Source organism: Neopsephotus bourkii, unplaced genomic scaffold, assembly GCF_033783945.1.
Source record: "Neopsephotus bourkii isolate Nb327-2 ecotype Australia unplaced genomic scaffold, CSIRO-AGI_Nbou_v1 NB_53, whole genome shotgun sequence".
Taxonomy (NCBI): Eukaryota; Metazoa; Chordata; class Aves; order Psittaciformes; family Psittacidae; genus Neopsephotus; species Neopsephotus bourkii.
The window spans coordinates 15,990,908-16,002,686 of NW_026900570.1; the positions used below are offsets into that span (position 1 = coordinate 15,990,908).

Genomic DNA, 11,779 nt, shown 5'->3' on the forward strand with positions numbered 1-11,779 from the left:
AGGGGCAGGGACATTGTTTCATTACTCAGAATTTTGGGTTTTTTTTTTAGTTGGGGATACTTTATAAATACAAGCAAATGAGATGAGGAGGAAGAGAAGAAGGCAAAGAAAAACCCACAGCAGAACCACACATTATACTTTTCCTGCTTGTTTGTTTGGTTTTCATTTTATTTTGGTTTTAATATAGCCAGCTCTGGGTAATCTGCAGGCAGAATACTTGTGGCACAAGACACCTGAATTGAATGACTTGCATAGAGAGCCATCACAGGCCAAGACATTCTTCTGTACAGCAGCTGCACTGCTACCAAAGCCAGCCTCACCTCTGAAGCATCATAACAGCTTTTTTGAAACTCAGATCCTGAGCTGCCTATAAGGCATTCCCAAAACTGAAAACAACTGGTAAATACAATCCAGAGACACACAAAACACACTGCATGGAGGCAGTTTACTTCCACGACTCCAGCGTTTCATCACCAGTTCTGCTGGAGCTGGAGCAGCTCCAGCCAAAGTGTGTCTGCACGGTGCTCTCCACAGCCTTAAGATCCCATCAGGCTCAGAGCTTACATCCAGCCTTGCAAACCCACACCACTCACTCATACATAATGCTGTACTTCAGTTAGCTCATCCGTCAGCAGACAGCTGAACCATCCAATGGAACTGAAACATTGGCCTTTTCCATTATTCTACATAACAGTCAGTCATCTGTAGTTCTGGCAACAATTGATCCTTCTTTCCTCACAATGTCAGCAAAGACAAATGGCATGGCAACCTGCTGTGTCTTACAAACCAAAAAGTGAACTAATGCACGTTTAACATTTTAAGATAACACCCAGCTGGTTTATGCTATTTTAAATAGCGGGGTAAAGCTACAATTAAGACTGTAATTGATGATATCCCTGATCCATACCAACCACACCAGTTAGAACTTTTTTTAATTCTCGATGAGAATATTTTACAAATTTATTAGTACAATTACAAGCTTTCTATGGTGGCTACATCCCTTCCTGGATGTTGAACTTAGTTCTGTATAAAATCTGTCATTTGCTTGCAACACTCTCCCCCTTGTTTGTTGGGATATTTCCTCTGCCAACAAACAGTAGACAGTTTCTTACTAAATCTCAGCCTGAAACCCAGTTTCATTGTGTGCTTTCTGTCTTCTGTAGTAACAAGTATCCATTAATTCCCTCGGATAATAAAATTAATCATAAGACATGAGGAAAACAAATTTGCCTCTAGAGTTTTAGTTGCATTCTGTCTCGAACAAGGTCAGTTTTAAAAGTTAACGGCATTCTGTGAATGTTAGCAGTACCCTAACACGGACTGTCCACAAAAAAGGCCACTATCACTGTTAAAGCATTAGTGAGCGACTATCACCTTTCACCACTCTGGGAACAGGAGCAACAAAGATGCCTGACAAAATTCCTATGTTGCATCAGTGTTTTGTAGACAGAATTATGACTTAAAGCTACTTAAATTACTTATACTATCATTACTTAAAATCCGTGAATGCTCTCTTTTTAATGGAAGGCACACATCTACAGCCAAAAAAACCTTTATGTACATTCAGTATTTGCTTACTCTAACATCTGGCACCCTACCAGCCTTCAGGTACAGCTGACATGTCACTATCAGACTCTATCTTAGTACCAGAATAAACTCTGATGGGGAGGGAAAACCAGACGTTTGTGTTAAAAGTATTGGGGTAGGTTAGCACAGCAGATAGAAAATAACTTAAATTAGAAATGTTCTTCATCTTTCACCCCAATAAAAAAATAATTATGCCATAGCAATATGAATATTTACTTCAGACTCTACCCCTCCACCTCATCATTGCCACAAAATCTTATTCAACTTAGTGAATGCCAAGCCAGGATCAGATAACATTTCAGACTTTACTAAAACAACTTTTAAAGACAGCACTGGCTCCTTCATTAAATCAGTGTTCTTTAAAACTTACTAATGCCATGTCAAAGACAAAGGAAAGCAGGACTATGTGACAGAGGTACACAGGATTGAACCCTGTCTCTAGGTTTCTGAAACAGCACTCTCCCATAAGGCTGGGTGACTCAAATTTGAGATATTGTTTTCCTAGCACAAGAAGGCCTACAAATTATATTAATGTAGTAATTTTAACCAGTGCAAGCCTGTAAAATCTCACATCACCTCAGATTGTAATCAGTAGTTTTTCAATGTTACTGCTTTTTCCTCTTTTTTCCTTTTCTTTTTTTTTTTTTTCCCATTACAGGTCTTCAACCTTCACCTTTATTTTTCTCAGAGTTATTAAAAACTATTTTCTTACAATTAATTCCCCAAAGACAGGCACACAAAGTGGTAAACACCATCATTTCAGAGGAAAAGAATACTTGTAACTACGGCTTGTCTGGACAACAATGATTCTGCACTATATAAGAATACCTTTTCAAATAACTACAGCAATTTAGTTCTTAAAACAAAAGTAAGACACACAAATGCACATGATGTATCACATTTTTCAGCCTCTGCAAGGCACAGGGCATGAGATCACCAGGCTTCTCTCTCTATACTTCTGTACTCAGAACATTAACTATACCAAGCCAGATCAATTCCATGTTGCCCAACATTCATTCTCTAATGTATATTACACTGAAACAAGCAGATGCCTAGGAAAACACAAAAAAGAAGAAGGTAAGCATTAGTTGTACTTCCCTACAACACACCCTACAGTGACTAACAATTTGCAGCTTTGTAAGTCCTGAGTCAGAAACAGTGCTTCAACCACACTGTCGTAATCATAAATCACATCTAAAACAATCATTAAGAAAATGTTCTGAAGCAAAATGCATCTCCTCTGATATCAATCGCAGCTGTGTCTGTATCTTCTAAGTTTCTCAGGAAGTTCTGAAACATAATCTTCAAATATCTAGATGCTGAAATCATACTTAAAAACTTATTTTCCCCTTTTTTTTCTCAAGTAAACCCCTGAATAAAATTTATACAAACCTGAACATCATCTGCCTTCTATAGAAAACACCATTCCTCAGTATAAATGCCATCCAGTCTCACTAAAATACTGTACCAAAACCCCAGGAGACAGCATTATACCTATTGATCAGAAGGCAGGCCAAACTGATCTGAGTACCTTATTTATACTTTGGTTGTGGAGAAAGTACATGGGCCCTTGCATGGCCTCTTTTAGGATACCTAAATGAACCAGCTTTTCCTTGAGCTATAAAGTCCATTAATTTTGTTGAGGTCCCATTTCCCTCCAATTTACACACACTTGAAGGCTTGGAGTGTCAACAAGATTCTGTTTTCTTCTCTGTTTTTGTACATTACTTAGAAATCACACCCAGATAAAGTTTGTGCTGTGATTTTGTTTGAAGTTCCCTTTTACAAACAAAACACAACTGCAGTTGATCATTTTTAGGGCAGAAGAGGCAAACTTCTCTCAGAAGAAAAAATAATAATTACCCAATAATTGTCTTAACAGAAATTTATAGGCAGGTGCATAAAGTACTACTGGATAGAAAAAGTGTAGTACATGCTGAAAGAATCCACTGCCAGGCTTACTGGTAAGAGAAATATAAATATTGCTGCATTTTCCATGCAAACATGTGCCAGTCACTTGATTTCTCTGCCTCAGTTCTGCATCTTAACAACAGCATTTTACTGTCTTATTTGAATTTTGCAAGAGTAAAGACTCTCATCAGTGTTTGGATCCTGCAGTAAATAACATGGGATACTGCAGTAAATAACATGATACATTTCTTAGAGCAGAAACAGGTAGAAGACCCACTGCTAACAACATTTTTAGAGGGAAGTTTTAGTACATTTGAGCTTCCTAAGCTTTAGATTTTACAGAAGTTTATTTTTTAAAAAGTCTAATCTTAGAACTGAGGTTTTTTTCATCCTCAAAGTCTCAAAGATATTAAAACTACATAGAACTTCAAGAAATGACAAAACCAGATCAAACACTCCCAAAACCAACACTTGAAATGTACATGATTTGAAGCAGTTAAAACAAATGAGTAAAAACTGTCAGAATAGTCTACTAAACTATGGCTTTTAACCATTCTAGTTGGTATTTGCTATTACTCCATTCATGGATACAATTTCATTCCCTCAGTTGCACATCTCTAAAATGAAATACTGAAGTTCTCAGTAACTGAAGTGACAAAGAGTGGCAACAGAAAGTCTTCAAAAGAATGGATACAGAAAGTCTTCATTCACAAGCTAAAATTACAACCAGTTTCTAGCATGATAAAAAACAAACAAACAAAACAAGAAAAAAAACACAACACCTGACCCCCCCCCCCAAAATAAAAATCCATTATATCAATGTAAACACCACAGAATAGACAAAAAAATTTAACACTCCCCTCAGCCTTCTCCTCTCCCACTGACACTCTTGGTTTTCTGCCAAGGCTAAATAAGTAACTTTTCCCCCTCTCTATATAAATGTAAATACTAAAATTCCAAGGCATTGTAAAAACATAAATGTAACTACTTCATCTCTTCAATATAGTTTAAATAGTGCTGAAAGACTGAAACAGATTGCAAATTTTTCTTTCTTTTTGCAGTCACTCACTAAGAAATTCCAATTACATACCATTCCACATCACTGAAGTTAAAAGTAATTAAATTTGTTCTTTTTGTCTGTCAAATAAAATGAACAAATGCATCTGTTGGTCCATTCTACAAAAACCCTGCTGTAATATTAACCACTCTGCATTTCGCTAGCATGCTCAGAACTGTACAGAAGAATACGTCCAACCAGGGTCCGTTCAGACAACACTGAAAATAACCTCTGACAGGCAGTGCCACCATAGAAAGGAACTAGAATTTCCTGTTGAACCATTAATTTTAAAGCTGTTAAGCAATTTCTTCTGTTTAACTGTATCCCCATTTCCAGTATTCCTAAGAAGTCCTTATGGGAGCACTTACAGAAGGCATCCTATAAGAGTCCTACTAGCTGATCCAAGGCAAAACAAGCAGCAGTGACCAAGCTGACATGAAGCCAGCTCAACCTATTTCTTCAGAAGACCTCATTCATCTCACCATGCATGAGGCAACCTGGCCGAGACAGACATCACGCAACTTGGTAAGATAAGCAGAATGAAGACAAAAGGATTCAAGATGTGGTGAGACACTGCTGAAAACAGTAAGACAAGATGGGCAAAAATAATGCAGATGTTCATACATCTTACACAAACCCTAACAAATCCATGGAATTCAAACTATCTTTCACCCAGAAATATTACAACAGAGCAGGAAGTGAGCGCATTAGAGATATATGAAAACAATGATGATTACTCTGTAAACAAGATGTATCACAGGCATGTCATAAATGGTGCCAGACCTATTTGCAAAGACCCACTGAAAACACACAGTAGCATTTCAGAAGCAAGATCGATCATCAAGTTGTCTGGGAGTGCTCATCTGCTGGAGGATAGCAAAACTCTCCAGAGGGATTTGGACAGGCTGGATCAATGGGTTGTGGCCAATGGTGTGAGGTTTAGCAAGACAAAGTGCCGGATCCTGCATTTTGGACGTAGCAATCCTATGCAATGCTACAGGTTTGGGGAAGAGTGGCTGGAAAGGTTCTCAGTGGAAAAGGACCTGGGGTGCTTATTGACAGCCACTGAGCATGAGCCAGCTTGTGCCCAGGTGGCCAAGAAGGCCAACAGTATCCTGGCCTGTACCAGAAATAGTGTGTTTAGGAGTGCCAGGGCATCCCCCTGCACTCGGCACTTGTGAGGCTGCACCTCCAATACTCTGTTCAGATCTGGGCCCCTCACTACAGAGAAACATTGAGGTGCTGGAGCAGGGCAACTAAGCTGGTGAAGGGTCTGGAGCACAATGAGGGACAGCTGAGGGAACTGGGGTTGTTTAATCTGGAGAAGAGAAGGTTCTGGGGGACCTTATTCCTCTCTACAACCTCCTCCTGACAGGAGGTTATAGAGAAGTGGAGTCCAGTCTCTTCTCCCAAGTAACAAGTGATAGGGCAAGAGGTAATGGCCTCAAGCTGTGCCAGGGAAGGTTCAGACTTGATATTAGGAAAAATTTCTTCACCAAGAGGATGCTCAGGCATTGGAACAGGCTATCCAGGGAAGTGCTGGAATCACCGTCCCTGGAAGTGTTCAGAAAACTGTTTAGATGAGGCCCTCAGTAACCTGGATTAGTGGTGGATTTGGCAGTCCTGTGGTAATGGTTGGACCTGATCTTAAAGGTCCTTTCCAACCTAACTGATTCTATGAAATATACAGTGTTATATTTATCAGCTAGAGGAACAGATTTTACATGTTGGAGAACCACTTTGATTCTTCTGAATATTTATATTATAACGCACACCGTCACGGCTGAAATGAGGGGAAGCACTTAAAATGACAGCTCTTCCCAGGGAGGAATGAAAAAGAATTAGCAGGAAAGTACAGTCTACAAAAACTATGGAATGCACTATGTTGGCTTCAAATTGCCCAGCTGAACTCAGACTCTGGTGATTAATTTTCAGAAAGAGATACTGAAAAGGATCTGTTTGTTGGCTTTTATGCAGAAGAGGTATTCAACTCTTTTTTTATCCTGTCAGTGTTGCCATTTTTCACTGAGAACATACACCAAAGGTATCTTTAGAGAAAAGTTCTTGTTTCTCATAAACATTTATAAATAACTGAAAAAGGGGTGGCTATAGCTTCTTCCCACATGTTTTCTATTCAGCCTCCCTGCTAGCTTCACAGTTAATGCCCTTCTATCTAAAACAACACCGAGAAAAGCAGTAGGCCAACTTGGGCCAAAAAGTGCCAGACTCATGACAAGCTGAACCAAAACCTTGGAATACATCTTCCATTGCAGCCAGAAGTTAACTCGCAATCTGTAGTCTCCATAATTATCTGTGATCAAAAATCTCCTCTGCAACTATTTTCCCTCCTTTTGGCTAACCTGGCCTAAACAGAAAAAGGACGATCTTAGGGAGACACGTAATTGGATGGTTTTAGAAATGTTGGCTAACCAAGGAAAGAAAGCTAAAGAATAATGAGTTTAAATAGTGAAAGTATTTCATTACATGAAAATGGGAATCATAGTCAAAACATTTCTTACATCCTAATAACATCAGACTGTACACTGATATGTACAATCATATGTAATTCATGCATACTATTAAATATCCAAAGAGTTGTAAGTATAAAATGATCACTAACTGCTGTAGTTAATAAAATGTGTGAAAAATCATTGCAAGTCACATCAGGTTGACAGTTCTACTATATTACTAAAATATTTGCTTAATTTCCTACTACTGTAAATAGTGAGCTTGAATCTTTCGTTTCTTCCCACTTCTGTGGTTCCTCAAACCATTACACATTGCAAACTAGACTAAGGGCAAGTACTGCCTTCATTCCTTACAATCACAGAGTCACAGAATGGTTGAGGTTGGAAGGGATCATCTAGTCCAACCTCCCTGCAGGGTCACCTAGACCACATTACTCAGGCTTGTGCAGAGACAGTTTTTGAATATCTCCAGGGAAGTAGACTCCAAAACCTCCCTGGGCAGAACGTACTCGAATGCTCAGTCACCCTCACAGTAAAGTTCTCCCTCATGTTCAGGTAGAACAGGTAGAACTGCCTATGCTTTAGTTTGTATCTATAGCCTCTTATCCTATCACCTGGCACCACCGAGAAGAGTCTGGCCCCATCCTCTTGACACTCTCCCTTCAGATACTTAAGCACATTGAGCAGACCCACTCTGAGCCTTCTCTTCTTTAGGCTGAACAGGCCTAGCTCCTTCAGCCTTTCCTCATGAGTGGTGCTCCAGACCCTCAATCATTCTCTTAGTCCTTTGCTGAACCCTCTCCAGCAGTTTCTTGTTGAACTGGGGAGCCCACAACTGGACACAGTACTCCAGATGCAGCTTCACCAGAGCAGAGTAGAAAAGCAAGGGGAGATAACCTCCCTTGACTCTTCCTAATGCAGCCCAGGATATCATTGGCCTCCTCAGCCAGGAGGGTACATTGCTGGCTCCTGAACAACTTGTTGTCCACCAGGAACCCCAGGTCCTTCTCCGCAGACCTACTCTGCAGCAGGTCAGCCCCCAGCCTTTACTTTCCAGGAACTGAGGTGAGGCTGACTGGCCTGTAATTACCAGGGTCCTCCTTCTTGCTCTGTTGAAGACTGGGGTGATGTTTTCTTCTAGTCTTCAGGCATGACCTTTCACATATGATCACGAGTAGCCTAGCACCACCTCCCTCAGCAATTGTGGATACATCCCATCAGGGCCTATAGACTTGTGGATGTCAAGCTCATCTAAATGATTTCTAACCAAATCCTCCTTAACCAAGGAAATGACTTCCTTTCTCCAGACTTTCTCACCAGTTTCTTAGATCAAGGATTCCTGAGGGGTGGCCCTGACACTGAAGACAATGCTTGACATCAAGTTAGAATGACTACATTAACTCCATACTTACAGATTTTATTCTTGAGACAACATCTAAATGACACTTTAGAACTGCTTTAGCAGGGAGTCCTTCATCAAACCTAGCCTAATCACCGCTACATTACTAATTAGCCTGTCATGACAGATTAGCAAATGGTCTCTTAGTTCTTACAGCACATTTCACCATTACTGTGGCTGCATTAAACTTACAGAGAAACCTGCATTTCTCAGGAACAATTCTCTGGGAATTTTATGATTAAGGTTGTGAAATCTGGCAGAAGCAGACTTCACATCAAACTAATAAGAACACTATTGATTCTAACCCCTTAAATGAAGGCTTAGTCTCTTAATTATAATCTCAGTGGTACAGTGTCTTCAAGATTTTTTCTTTTGTTAGATTCCCATACTATGTTCCTTACTTGGAACACTGTCACAGGGTTCTCAGACTTGATTATGAAAACCCACACAACTTGTGTCACCAATTATTAACATCCCTTCCTGCTGAAATAGTCTTAGATATGATAAAAAGAGGATTCAGAAAGCAAAACAAAGCATTTGGGCTTCATCCAGAGATCTGGATTCTTTGAAGATGACAATGGCTGACCTCAAATTTCTGGGCAGCTTAAAGCATTCTTTAATATTATTAGTTTAACAGTAGTCTTAAAGAACATTATTTTACCAACCACACCCTAAGAAGAGATGCACCCTCAAAATCTCTGTACAAAGTTGACACTAAACGGCTGACACTATTATGACCACGTTCCACAGCAGAAGCACGCTAACCGGACTAGTCAAACGCCAATGACTGGCCAATCAGGGAAATTTCTCTTTCTGAGCTTAGAGATACTTATGCTCCTCAAAACAACAGAAAACAATTTAGTTCCAGATGCGTTCTCTGCAATCCATCATCCAAAATGGTTCCAAAATAATTTCCAACTATCACACAGTACTGATTAGCTGTCACGTAGACAAGAATGCCCAGCTATCACAGCAATATTATCAACCACACCAATATTCAAATCCACATGGAATTAAGAATAGCTTTTGACTGCCTTCCTGCTGCAGGAATCCAGCTTTCAAAAGAAAACTTTCTTGCTGGGCAAGAACAAAAGCAGAACACTCAACTTTCACTCTGAGAAAAGAACTGAAAAATAACACTACTGCTTGGCAACTTTTGGAAGTTTCCCGAGAACACGAGACCTTACTCACAGCTGACGTTATCTTATGAAGCCTGCCAAGAAGTTCATCCAGATAATAGCACATTCCCAAGGGGCCTTGGGGAAGAAGGGCCCAGGGACACTTTCCAGGAGACTTCATCATTCCCATCTCCCTGGCACAAGTCCAGTTAAGTGATGGATAAAGGCAGCAGGCTCCTGAAAGAAGGTTGCCACCAACTGAACAGCCTGGTGCTCCTTCTGTCTCCCTCAGGACGTCATGAGGGAGGCCATCAGAAAGATGTGTTTACTGGTGAAAATTAGGCCACTGCCCACTGCTTTTCCAAGAGCAATTTGAAACTGAGTGGTTATTTCCCTGTGCTCATACAGGATACAGAATAATGCTTCTGAAAAACATCTACTGGTCATTGTGCTAGGGAAGCACAGTAGGTAAGGTGTTGCCATCCTCTGCACCTAGAAAACAGCAAATAAACCACTGAAGTAGCAGTTGGGTGCTACTCCTTGCATTAGAAAATTTACAGTGCTGACAAGCACATCTACCAGATGCAGCTCTAGAGAAACCCATTCAAGCAGTTTGATTTTCACTGCAAGACTGACTTCGGAAGAAGTGAAGGTTTGCCAGAACCTCAGCTATCACTTTTTAATCTTATTAGTTCAAATCATTCTCACATATAATATTACCAATGTTTCAATCTTCTAATGGACCATGGAAAATTGGCAAGCAGTGAAACCTCTTCCTCATTTTCAATTGCCAAATTACATTAGAAGACAGTAAAACAATTAGGAAAAAAATAAGTCACCATCAACTTTGCCACCAAGAAAATTATAAATAAAAGGGCAGTCTTCAGTAGAGAAGCGCTCTTAACTGTTCAAAATGAGAAGGGAAAGTATGCTTTATTAAGGTACAACAAAGAATTCCTGGTAACATACATACAGAATTTGTGTCACAGGCTCTCATTTATGCAGGAACCCCTTCCCTTAAAAAGAAGATACACACTTTCCAATTAGTTTTGAGTAGGGTTTGTGGTTTTTTTAAGATCTGGAAGAATTGAACTGGAGCCCAGACGTCTGAAGTTGAAACAACATTAAGAAAGAAACAATGTACTTGTAGTTGAAAGCTACAGCAAGTAAGAGGCTACTAAAGAAATTTGTGCCAAGGAACATACATAGTGTTACACACTGCTGCAAAAAAAAGTAATCTAAGATGGGTGCGGAGGGTACTTATCTACGCAGGTGAAAAAGACCATTACACTGTTTACCACACAAAGCTTTTATCACTCACAGTAAAACAAACGCCAGCAGCAGGTTGGAGACAAATCCTATTACACAATCACAAATCAGACGTGCAAAATTAATTTTTAAATGCCTCGCTGTTATTTTACCTTTGGACACATCAGCGTTAAGCACAACTTTTGTCAAGTAAAACCAAGGCATTTCCTCTCCATCTACTTTGGCCTTAGAATAAACAAAGCGAGGATGAAACCTGCCCACAACACGTCAAGTTTCAAGAAGGCTCCCACAGGAATTCACTTTAAAGAGCCGAATACAAGACTCGTTGACAATGTTCTCATTCCTGTGAAAAATTGTAGAAGGTGCATTTTACTTTCCATCTCCCAGCAACACTTCAGCACAAGCATTTCTCGGTACTTGTTTTGTTGTGCCGTAATGCTGCTTATGCTAGGCAGGTCAGCTTGTCTCCCGCAAGCCCCCCCCTTTCTCGCCCCGTTGGCTCGCCGACCCACGCCGCCAGGCAGGGCCCGCAGCAGCCCCCGTCCTGTCACCGACCAGGCCGCAGCCACTACCGTCCCCTGCCAGGAAGCTCCCTCCCGCTGCTGCCTCTCGCTCCCTTCCACACGCGAGGCTGGGCGGGCATCGGAGAGCCTGGGGCCGAGCGGTATGGCAGCCGGCGGGGGGCTAGAGGCAGGAGAGAGGTCGGAGGAAGGCCGGCCCGCCGGGTTACCTCAGCGGGAGGCCGGGGCAGAGGGCCAGGCCGGGACGGGCGCCGCGGGAGCCACTCACCCACATCCTGGTCGAAAGGGTTGGTGGCGAAGAGCGGCATCGCGGGGCGGGGGGGAGCGGCGCTGCCACCCCTCCCGGCAGCGCGACGGCGGAGAGAGAAGCTCTCAGCAGCGACAGCGACTCCTCCTCCCGCCGAGGTACCTCCGCCACTGCCGCCTCCTCCTCCTCCCAGGGCCGGGGA

The 11,779-nt window shown here is 41.4% G+C and overlaps 1 protein-coding gene across 1 annotated transcript in view; it reads right to left on the reverse strand.

Moving 5' to 3' along the window:
- STAM (signal transducing adaptor molecule) overlaps positions 1-11,779 on the reverse strand; it is a 31,915-nt gene extending 20,136 nt beyond the window's left edge. The window contains exon 1 of the mRNA XM_061352219.1: positions 11,599-11,779. Within this exon, the coding sequence (XP_061208203.1) occupies positions 11,599-11,638 (40 nt within the window). The 5' untranslated portion in view covers positions 11,639-11,779. The remainder of the gene's footprint in view (positions 1-11,598) is intronic.